The sequence below is a fragment of the Diprion similis genome, chromosome 12, assembly GCF_021155765.1.
Source record: "Diprion similis isolate iyDipSimi1 chromosome 12, iyDipSimi1.1, whole genome shotgun sequence".
In the NCBI taxonomy this organism is placed as follows: Eukaryota; Metazoa; Arthropoda; class Insecta; order Hymenoptera; family Diprionidae; genus Diprion; species Diprion similis.
Genome location: NC_060116.1, coordinates 10,616,273 through 10,637,200, shown reverse-complemented (window position 1 = coordinate 10,637,200; position 20,928 = coordinate 10,616,273). Strand labels below are relative to the sequence as shown.

Genomic DNA, 20,928 nt, shown 5'->3' with positions numbered 1-20,928 from the left:
AACTTGTGGTACAATTCCTGTAATTATTATTCAACTTCCAGCGCACGTACCAGAAAAGCGTATCGACAGGTCAATCATTAGCATTGGTTTGGTTGAAAGGACGTTGCTTTCATTTCAAGTGTATTGAACACCGTATATTATACGTTTGATACAAGTAGACCCGAGGGTATACATGTAATAAAATCAGCCCATATGAAGAAAGAATCCCCCGTTACACGAGAGAGAGAGAGAGAGAGAGCGAGAGACTTCAACGAGAGTATTTTTCGTTTGCCCAAAAAGAGGCGCTCGTCAAACACAGTAAATTGGGAAACTCTAGGCTTTGAACTTTTCAGAGGAAAAAGAGACGTCAATAAATATTGGAGGGTAGAAGAGTCATATCGTATCGGTATTTCCAATACATGATCACATTTCATATCGTGTGTAAAAAATATAGATAGAAGAGTTCATCTTTGCTGAACGATCATACCTACACGTTACAAAACTAATCAAAAACAGAATGGCATATATAAGCCAGTGCAGTAATTTCGGATCATCAAGGAGGTGATCCTTTCGGAACGAGCCCGCGCATCTCGAGAACCCTTTTCTCATCAAGCTCTGAACACAGAGCGGCAGTGAGGTCCTAAAGGTGCTAGGATATGCAGTGAGAAAGTAAAGGACCTTCTGCAAGTGGTACTGGCAGGGTGAACAAGCGACGAGGGAGAGGGCGAAGGACTCGAAGGTGGTTCAGGGCGCGCAAACGCGGCTCGGCCAAGCCGGTACATGCAGCGCGCGTTCCTCTGTGCGAACGTCTGTTCCTGCAGGAGGAGCGGTAATTTCAGTCTGGCGAACGCGCGCGACCCCCGCTATCCTGCCAACGGCGATGACGGAGTTAATTATTTTTTTCCGAAAAACGTTAACAGTGAAGGAGATGCGCATCTCCACGTGAAACAATAAAGCGAGAAGGGATTGGTGATTATTGTTTGCGAAGCGTGATCGCGTGTTACATCGTGCTTCATCGTAGAGTTTCCGGTATTTTTTTGTCAGTGTTTCTTCATGCCAAATCGATTCTCAATTTCCTATAACACGTGGTGAAAAGTATTGCCCTACTTTTTTGGTAGAGTGCAAAGTTCCCGCAGTGGTGTTATGTCGGCGAATTAATCCAGCAATCAGATCTGTTAACCAATCCAACGTCATATCAAGCGAAAAGCTTTGTCGGCAACCAGTGAAGTGGGAGGAAGCCTAATTGTTATGCTAACTAGACGTTGTGGGGTCAAAGAGTGAGCGTATAATCCTTCAGTGGGACACGATATCACGTGTCACGACTCTCGATCGTCGCGGTTTAAGCCCAATTCCTTTGATCCGAGCGAACGTGAACCGCATATATATAAGACGCACAGGAAGAATTATATAATCTCGAGAAAATAATAGAAGGATTTTGAAAAGAAAAAAAAAAAAAAAAAAAGAAAAGAAAATAATGTCAGTGCAGCGTGCAGCGTCATTCGTCTCGGTGAAGAGTAGGCGAAGGATACTTCTTTGCCAGGATACGTTTCGCGAGGAGACGGCGTAACGACGTACGCTCAAATTGCCAATCGCCCCGCACGATACGTCCATCAATTGTCGCTCGCCCTCGGGCGCAGCGTTGCGGAATACCACCGAGTGGCAACTAGTGGTCGGGATGTCCGACAAGGAATTCGGTTTGTTCGGTTGAGCGTGAGTGCACCTGGAGCTCAACACATGGTGCATCAAGCTGTAGCGCCAAATGAATGACAATTGGGGAAAGAATCGACAGAAAAATATGGCCGTCCTGAGGGTGACTTTCGCGCTACTGGGAGCGACGGCTTACATATTTCACGGAGATCCATCCGGTTCCGGAGTTGGTGCCATAGGTGCGTGAATTGTCAATGTGTTGTGTCAAATTTCTCCAGATTTTCATCGTTTTAAGAGTTGATTTCGCGGTGATGGACACCCTTTGTCCTCCTAAATTCCAGGTAAACTCTCCGTCGAACGTTCCGATCTCTTGATCTCTCTTTCTCTCTCTCTCTCTCTGTCCTCGTGCTTCTGGGTATTTAATCGGATCGTTTTACGGTCGCCGGACCAAAGCGCGTATAGTTGGAATTAATTTAGAGTACGCGGTAGTCTGCGGTCGCTATAAAGCCAACAGTGATTAACGGTCTCCGGTTTTACCCGAAGACTAATTCCGAGCCTCGGGGTCTTGTATACATACGCGGTCATGGTATTTCATATAGTTGCTGGAATAATCTGTCAAGCTTCACATTATGAATTGTTCGAGATTCCAAGTGTGCACACCCCAGCGGCTGGGCACATGTGGCTTCCAATTCCTCAATCAAAATGTTACTCCGCAGCTGGAACCAGCCCGCAGAACGCGGTGGGGGATATCCAGAAGTTGACTCACTCTACGGAGAAGACGTACTTTCCAGACGTTTCGCCAAAAAACGTGACAGCAATCGCGGGTCAGTCTGTCGTGTTGCGTTGTCAAGTCAAGCATCCTGGCGAACGGACGGTAAGTTTCCGCCCTTCTCAACTAGAGTGTCAAAGGTGACGCAGCAAAAAGCCCAGGTTCTTTGTCGAAACTTTTTGCACTCAAGGATCTGAAAATGTCTCGGTATTTGAACAGATCGTAGGGATCGAATACCCTACACCCGGTGAGGAAAGTGTCATCCCCATTTTGGGCAGAAGTGGCAGGGTAACCCGACCCGCGAGGGATTTTATATTATGCCCTTTTTCTCGATAACAGCACTCGGAGGTAAATAGACGGACGTTAATAATGTCAAGTACCATGTATACCAGTCCTGCCGTATAAAGTTCCTGAAATAAAATGACGAATGTAACGCGGTCTGGTCTGGAAACCCTTAGTACAACCATGCTTGACCAGCTTTACGCTCGGTGGGTTCAATCTTTGATCCTGCAGCTGCCAAGTACTCCTTCTGCGTTTTTCTAATTGCGAGAAAAAATCATGACTTCCGTCTATCGTGGATGTACGTTATTGTAACGCGAGTTGTTCAAGTCGGATTAAAATGCAGGTCAGCGCCTGTGGTGTCGAAGATTTTTCCTCTTGGCAACCAGTGATACTGTGTCCCAGGTGTCCTGGATGCGCAAGCGGGATCTCCACATTCTGACTTCCTCGATCTTCACCTACACCACTGACCAGAGGTTCGCCGTTATTCATCCGGAGGCCTCAGATGATTGGGACCTTGAAATAGAATATGTTCAGCAGAGAGATGCCGGGATTTACGAGTGCCAGGTGAACACTGAGCCGAAGATTCACTTGGCCATTATGCTCAACGTTCAAGGTGATCCCCCGTTTCTAATTACAGTATATCGATAAAGCTCATTCATCTTGCGCGTCTACGTGTAGTCGAGTCTCTCAGAAGATGCTGAAACCTCCTCAAATAGTTCGCGAGTACCTTGACTAATTCCGTGCGATTGGATATTAAGGTCTTACAAAGTCTGTTCCGCCGCTCGGAGTTCTTGGGAATGTTGCAGTCTAGTTTCTCTAAGCTCTCGCAAGGTTCCAGGCAGTGCGCTTTATCTCACAGCTAAACTTCCATGGCGGAACAGCTAACAGTTAGATAGTAATTTCATTTACACCACGAGGAATGATTCGTGTAGGTTACGTACACAACATGACAACGCTGCTTTATTAAATTTCTTAAAGTTCACGTAGGCGCACAAAAAATTTGTCACAGACGCTCAAGCCAAGATTTGGGGTCCCGAGGAAGTTTACGTTAAGAAGGGAAGCACCATCAGCTTGACGTGTACCGTCAACGTTCAGGCCGCCCCACCAAGCAGCGTCTTGTGGTATCATGCCGGTGTCGTGATTGACTTTGACGGCCCTAGGTTCGTTTCTAATTTCTCCCTTCGGTAACTTAATATAATTTTCAATATACACGTAGCGTCAATTCACTTGAGATTTAGATCGAATTTCATTGTTGAAAAAAATTCCCTGTAGAGATGGAATTCGACAATTGATCTGGCGCGATAAAAATATGACCAGTATTCAACCTCGAACGGGTGCTAAATCAATTTAAAATTTTTTTACCTCTGATATCTATCACTTTTTCCATTACAATGCCTCATATTTTGCTTTGTCTCGATGAAACAATAGAAACTTGACATTCTTTATACATTTGTACGTAAATTGACGTGATTGTAGGATATCTAAGATCAGTTTTAAAAACCAGTTGATTTGGAGAACAAAATTCTAACTTATATGTACAATACATAGGTGTAAAAAACATGTTACTTCCAGTATTGCACGGAGCGTGATTAAATGCGTGATGCGTTAGGTTGGAATTTGACTTCGAATTTGTCGAGACGATTCACGATCTTAATTTCGTTGAATATTATATTTGTCGAAATTGGAAGAGAAAAAATAGTCCCGTAAATAAATCCCAAGATCGTGAAGGAGGGACGAAATGGTAACGTTCGTTGTAATTAACAGGGGTGGAGTATCCTTGGTTACGGAGAAGTCGGAGGCCGGTACAACGAGTAAACTGCTGGTTACCAAGGCCGAGCTGAGTGACAGCGGGAACTATTCGTGCGTGCCGAAGAACGCAGCTTCCGCAAGCGTCGTCGTCCACGTTCTGAACGGTAAGCTCTTATCAAGGTGAAAATTAAATCCGTAGCGTGAATGTGATTTGTTGGTCGAAGTAATTCAGCAGTCGGTATAGATAAGAAGGAATTCATAAGACGGGGCCGTGAATATTCGAGGTCACAAGACGTTTACCTGCAGCGCCTTTTATAAATACGGCGACACTTGGCACATAAATTTAACCGAGCGTTGTACAAGGGCCGGGGTTTAAATAAAGTGGGAGCTCGTAATAATTCTGTTTTGCGGGTCCTACAGTCGGGAGTTGAAATTGAAATTTTTGTCGCAGGTGAGCATCCGGCCGCCATGCAGCACGGTGGGGGCTGCGGAATTACGCCGAAACTTCTCCTCGCCTTGCTCACCCCCTTCGTTGGGAATATGCTGAGATGAGCGATCCGGGGGTAAACCGACCGTAATTCTCGCCGTCAGCTCGATTGAAACCAATTGAAATCCAATCGACCTGAACTGAAGCTACGTGACTCGGGTGTGTACAGTGTACCAAAGTGTATATTCAAATGATTGTGATTAACGGCAAATTGCACGGAAGGTGTCCGCCACCGTGATTTAGGAGGTTCGCGTGGCGGTGACTTAGCGATGCTAATGAAAGCCTACTAAACTGTAACGAACCCGCAGATCGGACAGTGATAAAAAAAGAGAGAGAGAAGAGATAAAGAAACTCTTCATTGTTTACCGGTAATCAAAAGTGCGCGTGAATCCGAGGAACGATGGAGATTAGTAATTACACAGGTATTGTAATTTGCACGCGATCCAGTGAAATATTATACATAGTTATATGTATGTATATCAACGATCAACGGAAGAGTCCGTTTTAAATCGAATTTTTTCATTTTATTTCATCTTTATTTATCCTTGTTATTCCCAGTGTAAAATTTATATAGCACAAAAACCGATAATAAAACTGAATACAATTATTATTTGTCATTGGAATATAGCAAGTACCATATACCTATATATCCAAGAATCGAACCTACAAATCCTGAATTGAAACTTGACCATCACGAATCGCACGAAGGCGGCATCATTGCATACCGCGCACTTTCATTCCGTGAACATACATAAAGAGAGAAGAAAACGGTTCCCCATGATTGCAGAAAGGATCGCAGGTATGGCAGTCGATTGACCATAGGTACCCCCATGACAGTTGACCCAGATCCCTCGGGATATTTACTCCCCATTCCCAACACCCAATTAACTTCTTCCCTATATCTATATGTGTATTATATCCAGAGCTCTAGTCTTGCGCCCGTGTGCAGAAAGCTCGCAAAATTTTATATCACCCACACGTAACGCGCGGGCAGACCGCCATTATCAGAGAGGTTTGTCGCTAGACGAGTAACCGACATCGCGACTATAATCGCCGGGTGTTATTATCGCTCCGACAGCCTGTTACTGGCGCCAAAATAGCACAATAACTTGTCGCAGACTGCATTGCGTGGTCGGTGCATCACACATGGGTACCGTGGAAGTTGTGCAGACCGTTCGCCGCTGCTGTTCACTTTTGCTTGAACTAGACGTGAGAGCTTGAGAAACTTTATATTTCCATGAATTCGAGTATATAGTGTATTCGCTAAGTGGGTGCTGCGGTATACGTGCGGTTACGTTGTCTCGGGACCGGGGATAGAACGTGTAGAGTATAGGCAGCCTCATTTCATGCAAATCACCAGGAAGCCGCGGTTAGGTGTCCACCGCGAAACCTAGATATAGTAGTTTCGCGAACGGACCGTGTGCGATGGAAATTCATGCACATTGGCCACACGGCTTTGGGGGATAGCCACGACACTCTACTCGACGTATAGTTACCGAGTATGTACTACACAACTATGGTAACAGGCTGCTTTATGCCGTTTGAAACACATTCGGCAAGACCGTGTGCGTTGCGCGGCAAATACACGGGCATCCGGGTAAATTATACACACACAGATAGAATATGTGCAGCCTGCTCACAGCCGTATAACGTATGTGGAACTCGGTTGTTCAACGGTGCAATATTACTCCCGCACATAACGTAGCGTCGTACCACCTTGTGCCAAATTGCAGGATAATGGTTATCAAATTTCTACGAATAAACATCATGCCTTGTTCTACGGGTGCGGAAGCTTACCTGGAATTTATGCCCATGCTCAAGGTCTGAGATTGGCTCGCTTTGATCTCGGGGGAATATGCAGGCTGCGCGGGGGTGGTGGAGCGGGGGTGAACTGGCGGAGATGAATCTTCGATGAGAAGATAATGGATCACGTTACGCTCCCGTTGAATTTCAATGAACGAGGGGTAATGGTTATAAATATGAATAAATTTTCTGGCGACGCATCGCACCGTATACGTACTATACGTATACATACATGTAATATATATATGTGAATGTGTGATCCTGATCCTCCGTGAAACCGCGGCGTCCTTATCCGATCGCCGCACGCATCTGCAGGAGCGAGGAAATTTCGGGAATAAACTTTATCTACCTGAGCCATCCCGTAACCCAAAATCCGCGAATCTCTGCGCTCTGCATCAGTCAGCTCGCATTTGTACCTTCGGTCCTGACCGCGATTGACACTGCGGCATATCCTAGGAAAGGGAACGATAGGGTCTCGAGATGCGAAATTCCCGAATCCCGAATCCCGAATCCCGGATCCCGAAACCCGTCAAACCCCTTTAACGAGACCCCTTTTCCCGCCTATAGCTCTCGGAGGATCTCCAACTACTGACAGGACAAAATCATGCATATGGATGTCGGCTCGCATGATATACTTGACAGGTAAATACGATGGTCGTTCGTGTTACTGGTCAGAGAACTTTCGCCTCCCTCCAATTCCCAGGAATTTCATCCTGGATAAGGGTTGTTGACGTACCGTTAGATTTTATATATACTGAGTATTTATGTAGATTTTTTTCGGCATATAACATTATTTGCGTTCCCAACTCAAGTCTTAACCCCATTATTGAGGATGTAATATTAATTAGGAAGACAACGACTGAAAAAAGTGAGAATTCTCGTTCCTTTAATGAAGGCTCGGTGCAGATCTAGTGACTTTTGGATCATAAAGTCATTGTATAAATTCTGTGTAAAATTCATATGAAAATCCTCTAAATTGAAGTATACTAGCTGCATGTATATGTTATCTCCCTCTCCACTTCTTTAACGAGCGGATTTTCAAAACAACTCCGATGATTATAACACAACATAACTTGATAATTTGAAATAATAGTTTGACAGATTCCAACCCCGGGCGCTAATTATAACACAATAGAAAACACAAATGTTTTGTGCCGGCAGAATTGCGACAGGTAAAAGGACCCATCCCTTGGTGGATTCGACGCGTAATATATAATACGTTTTTCAGCACAATATATAACTCGATATTCGTGAGATGGAAAACTGGCGCAATTAAAATTAACGAGCTAAAACCAGCTTGTCCCAAGGTGAAGCCAGCGGCACGCTGTGATCGGGATGATCAGGATGACCGATTGATTGGAGTATGACGATGTTGTTCGTCATTCGGATGGGTTGCAAGTGAAATTACATACACGGTCAGTTAGATGGACAGCAAAAATGTCGATATGCCGAAGCATTAGTATGAGGGGTGGAAACGTGTGAGAGTGGATACGGCGACACGTTTCTTTCTTAAATGTGTAAGAGAATTTCTCCGAAACTTTGAAGCGATGCGATGCGACGGAAAAATAAAATGAAGGGTTGTAAAACAGTTATATGGGATAGCTGGGTGACCTTGCGAACATACACAGTTATTCGCGTGAATTCCTTGTCAAATATTCCGTGAAATGTCCTATGAAGTATTGTCTTCCGGGTGCGTGTTAAGCCACTTGAATTTCCTCGAGTAAAAAATTCGTGAAAATACGCTATTGCAGAAAAGAAAAGTAGAATTTTTACAACGAATGTTACGGTACATATATTCTAACGGTTGAAAATATCGTAAAAACTTAAAAAATTTTCTCATATTTCTGTGCGGAAAATGACGAGATGAAATTTCGACAGCTTTCACCCTTCCGAGCTGTAAATTGGTAACGGAAAATCAAATTGCAATTTTTAATTGAGTTTGTTATTGATTTTCAAGTCAAGCAAATTGTGTGTAGTTACGTAATCCCGCGGATAATTTCATCCGTTTCTACTGCATTTCGAGAGCTCTACGTTTGTTTGGATACAGGATAGTCGGCTGTACAGGAAACTGGGGAAATGCGTTTTCAAATTCGTTCATAGCCCTGCGGGCATGTAGGCTTCGCAATTATTGAACCAACGTTCGCAAAAGCGAATCTAGTTTTCGCAGCCCTCGATATTTGCTAAGGGAGAATCGAACGCTGTGAAAATTCCCGCGTGTATACATATAGACATTTCACTGTAATTTTCATTGCGAATTCAAGATCTCACGTAAAATTGCACCCAGATGCAAGTTCGCACCTTTCTCACCGTGAAGCTTTAGGTTTAATTTCGATATCCTGCAGTTCAGCACTCAGCGAATTATATGGAATCGGCGGCTTTAGTCGGCAAAAAAAAATCTGGTTTAATTTGGAACCGGCCACCCTCTCAACCGGCGTTCGTTCAGGTATTGCGTACACGTCGTTAACCGTTTTTTACCTTTTAAAACTGAGATTAAACGAGGGTCGCGCTTTTTACCCGATGAGTTTATGTGCCGCGTCCTGTTCGCCCGGGATGCGGAAACTCAAGTTGGAGAACGTCTGCATAAGCCGTGTATCGGGGGAAGACTCGAGTAGTGCAAGTCGCGGTTGAGTCAGCCGCATCTCGAGCGGCTTTTCAGGAGCAGGAGTAGGTCGTCGATGCGATCCTGCAGCTCGCGCTTTCTCAATTTCTCTCTTTTTCTCGCTGGTCTAATCCATTTGCAGAGTAAGAAAAAGGAGTCGCTCGCGTGTGTATTTTCCAACGACAAATAATACCGACGTATATATACAATATATACGTATATACATCCACATACGAATAAATGTGAAACTCTCCTCCAGCTTTACGATTGGAATATTGTTTGCTTTATTTTTCAGGGACAAAACGCGGAGGGAATCACTGCGAATGTAGTATTCATAGCAAACACGCAGAGCTCCATGGATGTGGAACGAGAAGCGGCAATCGATTAGTTTTCACAATTTCGAATTGTAATGTTACAAAAGGCCAGACTGCAGTTCGACCCTCTCTCCAATTGCATCTCGAGAGTAGCAACGTGCAACAAAGATGTTTTCTTACGATGCATAGACTGCAGTTCACTTTTATTGTCGCCGATTTATGTGTGTACGTGTGCACCTATCATGCATATAACATACAGACGTATATACCGTTCTGCAGGAGATCGCGCTGTTTTACATACACACCGTACAAACTTTACGTTGAAATAAAACTTCCACGTGTGGTGCACTTCACTAAATACATACATCCCTCTAACCGTACAAACTTACAGACAGCTGAACCGATAGTGTAACGAGTATTGTCTTTCCCGTTTTCTAAGACTTCGTACCGCTATCGAAGTACCAAGAACTCTTGCATTTTTTTATTAAACATAATTCTTGGTCCATCCGTAACACGAAAATGTAAGCTGCACGTACGAATCCCTCAAAATGCATGAACCTCCATTAGTCAACGACCGTTCTTTCGAAGTCACGTCGAGTTCCGGCCTTTCTTTTCGGATTCGCATGGGTGTACAATTATTTACTTCTTAAATGCGGACAGCTTCCACTGCATAACATATACTTAAGTATATTGATGGCAGTGAGGCAGACTTACGGACTCCAGAAGATTCAGGGGACGCTGTAATGGGTTTTTGTCAGACTGTCTGAGCCCCGCCGATCCACGAGTTTCGGACACTAATAAGCCTTCGTATTATTTCCGGACCGGATCCTAGCAGCTTCCTTTCTACTCTCAGATACCAAAGAGAGAAAATAAGACCTACAGAGTGCCAGCGAGAGTTCTATCTATAAAAAATCTCCTTCGAGGAATCACGCCTGTTGGTTCACTTTACAGAAATTCTGTTGTAGTCATGCCTGCTCGTTTACCTGGGTAACTCCAATCAGAAAAAACAGATAATAAAACGAAACTGTCCGAAACTCGGATGGTTTTCTATATATTTGATTTGGTCGCGATTTTTTTTTATTAAACTAAGTCCACTAATAAACTCAGTTTAAATCTGTGAAATGTACAAGTTTGGAATAAAATTGTCGGCGAAAACTTGAAGATGGTTAGCGAATCTATTCAAGCTCACTGCCAACCAAGGGTCGATGGCATCGACTGTACTTGCATTTCCTTAGTTCAGCTCGAGTGCCAAGCACAGAACAAGTTGCACGACTCTGAGCAAAGTGTGGCTCTGAACCGGCCTCATTTTATAAAATCTTATCTCAAGGATACTTTCTCCGAGTGCTTTTGTAGACATGGCATCAAAAGGTGGGCTGAAAAGAAGAAAAAAAGCACAGTTGAGAGTAAAGAAGACGAACAAATCAGAGAGGTACATTAACAACGAGACGACTTCATTTTTCACCGGTGTTTATTCTTGTATTTTAATAAACTCTAGAGACGATGAATTTCGGATTTGAGACGCATCAAGTCTTACTTATAAAATCTCCGAAGACAATCACATTTGTTCATAAGACGATGAAACACTAGGGTAGAAAAGAATTTGAAATAAACGTCGGGTAAGCTAAATCGGTAAAACTTGTTAACCAGATTCAAGGGATAAAATTTAGAAATCACCGGAAACCGCTTTATGTAAGGGATTTTGAAACCGACGAGAAGCGAAGTGTATTTAAATTCATTATAACAAAGTGTTGGTAAAAGTTTGCAAAGTGTTTTAGGTGAAACGGTAGAGTCTGGAATTCAGTAAGCACGTTTTTCGCGAGGCAATTTATTTCTCTTGACAATATCTGGAATCTTTCTTATCTGAACGGATGTTAAATTTAATCTTGCGTAACGCGATAGGAAAAAGATCAACTCAGTCGTGAGAGTAGCTTGGATATCTAAAGAAACTGTTGAGCTTTTATACTCGGTAGCGGACCTTTCTCAGCCTGTTGTCACGATATCCACCATTAGATCCTAAGCTCCTGTCGTTGGGTCTCTGACAACAACTCTGCGAATAATTAATCACTGACAATGGTGGCTCAAAGAAACTCTTCGAGCTTCTTGTTTGATTAAAAGAGAGTTGAAGATGTATTTAAAAAGTCGCAAGCTCGTGCAAATAACATTATATACTTGGCCGGCTTGCGGAACTGCGCAGAGGGGTGAAAAATGGGTCGAAGAAAATACGTAACACCAAAAATTTGCACTCGCGAAGACGGCTTACACAATTGAGCGGATAACCGGAACCAATGAGGCGTTAGTTACGCGGAAAATGTCCAATCCCTTTCCGTCATCGATAAGGAGACCTTATGCCTCTTTCAAGCGATAGCCCGCTGCATAAGTCACACCCCAGAAAACAGATTCGTCATCCTTTTCGCACCCGTTGGATATCCACCGGAGCTCGGTTCGCTTTGCTTGTTTGACTTCTCCTTTCTTCACACGCCATGATTTCGGATTAGCATTAACCTAGAAAAAGATAAAGTTGGTATAAAAGGAACCGTGGACGTGGCCGTCGTAAAACTGAAAGCTGTTGACGCGCCAAAACGCCGCGAAAACCTATGAAAAAAGGTGCAAACGTTTAACCATCGAATTTCTCAACATAAACGCGTGCTGTCGACTGAAAATATCAAGCCATTGGCCGACCCTAAACGAAAATTCAATCATGGGTCTGATTTCGACCTTACTTCTGACTTGAAGCACTAAGGTTTAAGGTGGGTGAAAGAAAAGCCGAAACAGCCAAAAAACGAAAACTGCAAAACAGGCATATTGATAGAATGGAAATTGAAAACGTTTATAAATCTGGCAGGTGGAATGACTCAAAGAGGGCGGAACCTTTGTTTGATTCCTTCATTCCAAGTGTAAGGCACCTTATTATACGTGTGGCGTTGCCGGAGCTATTTTCCCCAGAAACAAGTGCAGGGAACAGAAGAAAATATTGGCAATTCATCCCTTCGAGGGAAAACTTATGCGAAACTCTGAAGACAATCAAAAATACGGAGCAATTTCTACTAGAACTCGAGAGTTCAACCGTCTACCGTTATTTCTCCCTCTCTCTCTCTCTTTCTTTTCTACCCAGTTCTTTTTTCTTCCGCTTCTTTTATCGGCCAACTTTTGGCTTATACATTTTTATTTTTTAACTTTTTCCCCAGTTCGATTTTCAAAGCGATAAACTGCGTTTGGAGAGAAAAAAATAAATAACATCCATGCATTAATGAAAATACGAGACGCAAAGTTCAATGACCGGAACCGCCCCGAGCACACATTCGCAGGATCAAAACATCCTTGTTTACCGAGGATAGAGACGGGTAGCGGTGGTTGGTGTGAACGGGATAATTGTCACCTGATGACTACGGCCATTACCCTCGTCGACGGTCGTTATCCTTCGGTAACATCCGGCATCTCCCGATCAATTAACTCGAGTTTCAAACTGCAAGACATGAAATGGCTGGTAACAGGGACTTCGCGATTTGTTATAAAACGCGCAGAAAAGAGGCCTTGAGTAGCAGGAAAAAATGGTCCATTCAGCCCCAGAAAGAAAAGCCGCAGCTCAAGAGCTGGAGGGAAATCTTAAAGGAGAGAAGATTGTTTTGTCAAATAATCCTACGGAAGCAGCGAATCCGAACAGACATAAAAATATCATATCGTACCTTTAATTGCTCTCGAAGTGGTAATTTTATGGCGTTATTGGAGACTCGTTTCTGGTCTGTACCTACTTAATTTTTGAATAAACATTCTGGCACTTGCTTGGTTGTCGGGTTACACTTGAAGGAAAGGAAAGCTGAGAACGCATCATGGCGAACTTCGATTTATACCAGATTTTCAAAATATAGATCATGACCACCTTCAATCAGATCGTTTGTACTGTCAGCGATATCCACTTACGTTTCAGACTCCTGGAATATTTCTGACTCTTGCAAGTGCCGATGAATCTCAACGGTCCAGACATGCAGAAAAAGTTTGACATATGGATATTGTATATCTACTTATACTGAAACTTGACCTTCAGATTGTGATTTTTAGGTGTCTCAAGATCGGTTTGTGATGAACGAAATGGTTGTACTATCTTCAGATCAATTCCGGATTTCAATTGCACCCAGTAAATCACAAATTCATAGCTGAATATTGATTTCAGTACATTTTGCATGCAGATATTCTAGGACTCGTGACTTGGAAGCAGCAAACTTCTGAGTATGGTGGTGCGTTACGTATGGGTGTCTCGTTGTGGAACCTGACACGCCGTCTTGACTAACAATCAAGGTAATTGAATGTCGGATTACGCTATCAGGTGTCACGCAGAATTCATCAGGATTTCATTGAGGCGGAGTTGAAATTCCGAATTTGACAAGTTCCGAAAGCGCCAAATTTCGATTTTTTTGGTGGAGAAATTAAAAGTTGAGAAATTGAACTTCGACAACGCATCGAAGTTTCGAATCGTCCGAAACCCGATGCTCAAAGTTCCGAAAGTGCAAAGTTCTGGAAGGACAAAATGCCGAAAGAGTATAACTCCGACAAGTCAAAGTTGCGAAAGTGCGAAAATGAGAAAGTTTAGAAATCGAAAACATTGAAATTCTGAAATTTTTTTGTTCGGAATCCCAGTCATTCCGATTTTTCTGATTTTGTACACCCTCGTATTATACGTGTAAATATCTATTAATTTTACAAATTTTACTTTCCTTACATTTTTGCGAGATCGTAAATTGAATTTTCGGAATCTCGCATTTCGGAACTTTGAGGTGTTGGGTTTACGACCATTCGAAACTTTGCTGTTTCGTAAAAGTTTGATTTCTTTACTTCAAGTTTCGCCACCAAACAATTAGGAATTAGGCGTTTTCGGAAAACCGTCCGTGAAAACTTGGTCCATGAATTCATCAATTTTCACTCCATTCCGATTAAATTTAGGATCGTGCTTGGCAGTAGTTGTGCAGCGATATTGCCTAGGTACGCAGTAGTTCCGAGGGTTCAGGTTGAGGTCTGGTAAGGCAATGGATAACTGACCTTTCCGTACCACTTTGCCTACGGTAACCTGAGTCGAGTTTTGATTACACTCGAAGCGTATCGTCCGGAATCAATTATTAACTTCGCGGACTATATTAAGTTCCACATTGGCGTCTCCCATGGTTACTCCGGAGTCGAGAACAGTCAATAATACCCAGGTAGGTGAACAACATCAATTTAGTTAAATGGCACTGCAATTTTCGTCTGTGACGGAAAAGTTGCACACCGAAGTTGAAGAATTATAAGTTATTATTAGCTGTAATTGAAATACTATTACCTGTACAGGCGATGAAAATTATCTAATCTAACGGCAGCTCTGGCCATCGAGTAATTAAAGCCAACAAAAGATAGTTAAGAGCAGGAAGAAACTTTCCTTGGAATTAGATAAATTTTCCGCATCAGTTATTTCATATCAAGATGAACTTTTCGGAATGAAGCATGCGTGGAATGTCCTGATAGAAGTCGAGCATCCTTTCTACAACACGAGAGGATAAGTAGCGATTTTGTCCTGGCTAATAATCTCACGTCTGATAACGATGCAGAGATTGGAGGGTAAAAAACTTTTGGCACACCCAGTATCCTGAAAAAGTCCATATCGCACATGCATGAGAAGCTCGATTCGCGTTCTCCATGATAAAAGAGAACCTGGAGCAGGCTTTCCACTCGAATCTAGAAGCTTCGATTCGTCGTCGGACTTTGATCAACGTCAGTGCAACTGCAAGGCGACAAAGCTCTGACTGATATCTGTATCCACGTATCTATTTACTTGATAAAACGGCGCCGCGGTTTACTTGAGCGCCGTGAACGGGAAATGCAATTCGTCTAAAGGAGCTGCAGCTGCAGCAGCCGGAATACTCTAAAGTCTAGGTTCTATAGAGAAGAAAGAACGAGCGTGAATCAGTATGCACGAAGAGAGCCACAAAAGACTGCGTCAATGACTGTTAATAAGCCTAAAAGTAATTTTAGGCATTTCCTAAGAGTCGGCCTGGCTTGTTAATGCATCGAAAAAGGGTGCTTTTCATTCGCGAGTGACATCGGTAAAAAATCCCTGGTGTGTAATTGAGATTTGAGTCAGGGATCGGGGGTAGTTTTGTGGATGAAAGTGCTAATGAGTCTCTTCTGGCTGTGGGTCTAAATTGCAAAGGCACCGAGCTCCGAACCTTTTTCCTCCGCAGCGTCGGGATTTCTTCCATCTTCGTCCTTCTTCGCATTTCGTTACGCAAGCGCGAGCCTCGAATCAAGCCTGGTAAGTCAATCCAGAAAACGTCGGTGGGATTAAACTGAGGATAAAAATTATTCATATTAGAGTCACGATTGGCGTCTGTCTTTGACCGCGTTTAGAATAGGGTCGAATGCTCTTCGTCGAAAGGTCTCTTCGGCATTAGGTTTCGCCTATAGCTCGTCGAGGTCACAATTCCGTGTCACAGGGGTGGAGAAGACAAATGAAAGATGTTGAATCTGGCTGATAAATTGCCTGTTAGCGTAATTAAGTTTCCTACAGAAATAGTAGCTGGCTCCAAGGTTCACCGTGATTCTGCACGCATCTAGTTGCAGGTGAGATATCGAATGTACAGATGCAGAGGGTGAAAGACCTTTTCGAATCCTCCAGCGCCAGTGATCCTGCCGCGAGGAAACGTGGGCGAGTCCCAATTTTTCTTGATCCTTGGACTCTGGTTTGAATAGTGAGTTCCGAGCTATGTGCCATGGCTGAACTGGACAGGTACTATCTGGCAGTATCATGAACTGCTTTGATCTCTATAACCGGACCCGCGTTCCTTCTTCTTTGAAAATGCTTGACCCGAGTGAAGCTGTACATCCAATAAGCCGCAGTTTAATTAAACTAGGTTTAAACCTAACTCTCGAAGGGTGGTAGCGCGGCGGGGTACTTCCGAAACTGTACCTAAATCGATTATCGAACTTACCTCGTAACTGCACTGTAAGCGATTACTGTTTTATACTATACCATGCATATACGGCTTGACACCACCAGCTGCTCTGTGTGCGCGACGCTCTCTCGTACGTGTTTCTCAAAGTCTGTGTACGTGTCTGTAGGACATTAAGTACACTTGCTAATCGCATTAACATCGACCAGCAATGGCCATATTGGAACCCAAGTAACTTCGCCTTCTCCCAGCCAACGTTGCCACTCCGGCTGCTACGCCTCGTCCTAATATCGCGCGTATCCACCTTCGCTTCTTCAAGTGTGTATTCTTGTCTGATGTAGGTAGATAGGGGGTGAGACATAATGTGCACAACCCCAATACGCCTTAGCCTCTGTTCGTGACGCTGCTCAATTACTTTACATAGCTCACGCTGAAATTAGTGAACCAAAACTTGCATTAATATAGATTCGCAGCATTCACAATTAATTTTTATACCGCAGGTGTCGTTTCGTTTTTTCTTTTACACCTGTATTTGTACATCGGTATCGAATCGAAGTAATTCACTCAACGTTCGTTGCTTATGTTTTATGAATGACCAGAAAAAACAACGTGAAGTAGCGTTCGTGCGATTTCCATACATCAGCCAACGCGTTGTGCAAAGCAAACATGTTTTTATTTCCAGTAAAACCAATCCATCGCTTTGCATGACGTATTATAAGAATTGAATAAATCTCCGGAAGAGATATTATTTTCGTTTGGATAAAATTGATCGGGAAACGATATTCAGGTCGGCTTTTATAAGCTCGGAAGAATTGAAGCAGCTGGCTTGGCACGTACCGTTTAATTACAGGAATATTCGGAAATTTTCTCGTTGTGCACAAATTACATCGCAATGTCAGCCAGACAAGTTAGAAGACTTTGACTTTGTGTCAAGTCTTATATACACCATCAGGTAAGAAATTGCGCGATGGAGTCTGCATCGTGTGGAGGTAACTTCAAGCAGCGACGCGGGTGATTCGTGGACGTGGTTAAGGAATAAGGACCGAACTAAGGGTAATCTCGACTACGTTGGCATTAATGGTCGGCCGCTTTCCTACCCTAATTAACCTTAATTCTAATTAACTAAACTCTCAGTTAAAACTAACCTTTCACTAATGCGCGAGGATATCATAAGATATAATTAATTATAAACCTCTTGTTTACTCAAATGCTTTCTCGCGATGTTCGCGTTCCAACTTCCGCCCCAACCTCACGAATAAATGCGTAAAGCCATTTTAGGCAGGTAATTAATTCCGCCTTGCTGTATTTCAATCGATTCGTAAATCCAGCGTGGGCATACCTTCTCGGCCTTTAATTCTCGTGCAAATAAATGCATTTACATATACATACATATAACTTTGCTATAGCAGTAATTGAAGAGCAACACTGTCGGATTAACACAACGGCAATTAAAATCTGAGAGGAATTTACCGGCCTGGAGTAAAATGGCGTAGCCAGCCGGTACGGATACACCCACCCATAAGCTATACACCCGCCGGCTCGGGTGTCGGGACTTTAGATTTAGATTGACGCGTTCAACGATACCAAGAGGGTGAGATTCGGCCCCCGCTGACACTTCGGAGTACTTAATGCTGCTGCCTGTCCGGGGTAATATATGTCACGAAATGCCCCCGACGCGACGGTTCCTTTCTCCCTTTACCTTCTCTCAGGATCACTGGATCACTCCTGCTCTACACGTCTCGCCAGGCATGTTACACACCTTCGAAGGACCCGAACGACCGGATGTATCAGCGTGAAACCACCACTATATTATGGTGTAAGATAAATGGTACATAATTTCCACCGCCATTTGCACTGTGAGGCATTTATTTCAGGTATAAGGACACGGTTCTTCAAAATTTCAGGTTGCGCTGAGGATGGAGGAGAGGAGAGAGTGTGAGAGTAACTTCACGAGAGTATGATTTAGTGAGGCTACCTTGGAGTGCTGGGTTATACAAATCACATTTTGGGCAAGCAAGCCTCTTGCGTGTCCTCGGACGAAGGAGGACGGGATGTGAGAGAGGGTCGCGAGGAAGCAAGGAAGCAAGGAAGCAAGGAGGTAAGGAGCTCGGATGGATCGTGGTGGGGTCTGGTGCGAAAGCTCTTGAAAGCAACGCCGGAGAGAGGGACGAGATGAGTAGAGATGCCTCCGGGTTAAAACGTTACCCTGCGGCATACCCAATTCCATCCGTCAACTCAGACCTCGCGGTGGTTTCCTGCCGACGAAGAGGACAAGCATACGCAAGCACCCGTAAGTTTACTCATTCCGCAAGGATAAAATCGACGCCACGACGTTTTGACATGATATTTAACTACCGGGTGGTTGAATTCTTGTCTCAACTTATATACTGCAAGTTAAAAGTAGACGAGTCTTAGTTTATATACAAACTGATTGATCGTTAATCCAAACTTTTGTTTACAGGGGATAATAGAACACATTTTTTTATTTGAAGCTAATAAACTGAAGAAAATATTTCAGGCTTGGGAGAAAAAAAAATTGTGAAAACTGTATAAACGAATATTCATCTTCGAGGATAATTTTGATTCGAAGAAGTTATACTTTATCCCAGAATTGAAGACATAATAAAGAACTAAGCTTATAAGTCGAATCGTGAAATACGCAGCGATTTCTGTACGTATCATCGTCTAGGTACGAGCGGGAATATCCCATGGATATAAAGTGTATGTATATGAATATAGATCGAAAAAATCAATTCCGGAAGTCGCACCGTGGCTACATATTACGGATTATTTTTTCCATCTCCTGACAAATTGGTGGCAAACCTAAACTTATTTCCGGTTATTTGCGATATCGATGCGGAGATGGTGGCCTGTTCGATGATTGGTTAGCCTTACAATGCGTTTCGATTAAGGCTGGACGCCATTTGTCACCGGGTGTTAGACACAGATCGAATAAAATTCTGAAACTTGATATGGAATTTATTCTATTCGTCAAATAAAGCTTAGGTGTAATAAAGTATAGACCGTATAGGTATCGTCGCAGCAGCGCGTGAAGTCGATATTGAACACCGTGTTATTCATTTATTCATTTATTCATTTGCTTATTTATGTATTTTTTAGCTCTATGGACGAAAGATAACCAGCCCAGTCTCTTGAGGTTCGTGTACGAAACCACCGGAGATTTTTTCGACCAAGCCGAGGCTTTGCTGTTCTATTTCGATCTGGCATCCTGCAGCCCAAGCTATTCGTCTTAAACCGCGGCAGCGCCCAGCGACAGCGAAATATGTTCCGAAAAACGTGGAGAAATAAAAACGGAAACAATCCACCAACGATACATATATTTATATTATCGAGTTGAATTATTTATGACCAAAGTATAATGAATAATTCGTACTATTTTCTCTTTCATTCTATTTTTATTCTCTTCTTCTTTTTTCCTCTTGCACCGGTTGTTATAGAGCACGAAACATAGAAGCATTGGAATATTATTTTACTGGAATATTAAACGACCGGGGGATAAATATCTGTAAATTTACGTGAGATGAAGGAAAACCGAAGAAGAAGAAGAAGAAGAAGGAGAAGACGAAGGAAGCAACGGGAACACGATCACGATTTCTCGGAGCTGCTACGGGTCAAAAGAGACTCGGGAGGTTGAAAGGAAAGGGGTTAAGTTATGCGGGGAATGCACTATACACGCAAATGTGCGCTTTATTGAAGAGAAAAGCGGACCAAACCGTTATAGACCCACCCCCAAGCTTCCCACGACCAAACGACACTGAAAAGCGGAAATACTATGAACACGCACGAGACCTGAAGACGCAGGGGCTGGCCTAACTCGACGTTCGATTCGCATCTCGCTGTTTGTTTTTAGAAGATTTTTTTAAAGGTGGGCGAAATATGGGAAAAACGCAGAAGAGGAGGAAGAAGAAGAAAAAGAAGGAGAACTGAGCTTTGCGAAAGAAGATGGCGCAACGAGATGCACGAGAGAATCTTCCGCGTAACCAGTCGTTTATCTTCACTACTTGAACCACAGGATGATAAAACGGCTCTCTTAGCTGGACGAAGGACGCGAGGTGCTTTTTCACAGACATTTTACTTGCCATATTCGGAACAGGTCCTTTATGGTAATGAATCTTCGAAACAAGCCCGTCCAGGATTTACGGAGTCCGGGGTAATAGCTCAGAGGATGCAAACCTGGGCTGCCAGCTGAAAGTCACTTTCCAAGAAGACGTCATTCCTTCTAATAGACGGATCTGAAAGTGTTAAAAGCTCGTCCTGGGTTTTCACTGCTTCATTAATGTCGCAATTATGAAGCTTCAGAAGACTTTGATATGTATATAGTTGTGAAGATTGCAGGTATATACTGTTTGAGTTTCAGTTCTAAA

At 43.3% G+C, this 20,928-nt stretch overlaps 2 protein-coding genes across 2 annotated transcripts in view; one reads left to right on the top strand and one right to left on the bottom strand.

Moving 5' to 3' along the window:
- LOC124413646 (lachesin-like) overlaps positions 1-18,197 on the bottom strand; it is a gene marked incomplete at its 5' end in the record, with an annotated part of 57,453 nt that extends 39,256 nt beyond the window's left edge. The window contains one exon of the mRNA XM_046894367.1: positions 18,060-18,197. Within this exon, the coding sequence (XP_046750323.1) occupies positions 18,060-18,197 (138 nt within the window). The remainder of the gene's footprint in view (positions 1-18,059) is intronic.
- Positions 1,454-5,484, top strand: LOC124413388 (zwei Ig domain protein zig-8-like). Its single transcript, XM_046893926.1, has 6 exons — positions 1,454-1,865; positions 2,343-2,500; positions 3,080-3,290; positions 3,687-3,837; positions 4,442-4,590; positions 4,878-5,484. The coding sequence occupies exons 1-6, from the start codon at positions 1,739-1,741 to the stop codon at positions 4,976-4,978; spliced, it is 897 nt and encodes a 298-aa protein (XP_046749882.1). The 5' UTR covers positions 1,454-1,738; the 3' UTR covers positions 4,979-5,484.
- Positions 18,198-20,928: the final 2,731 nt, after the last annotated feature.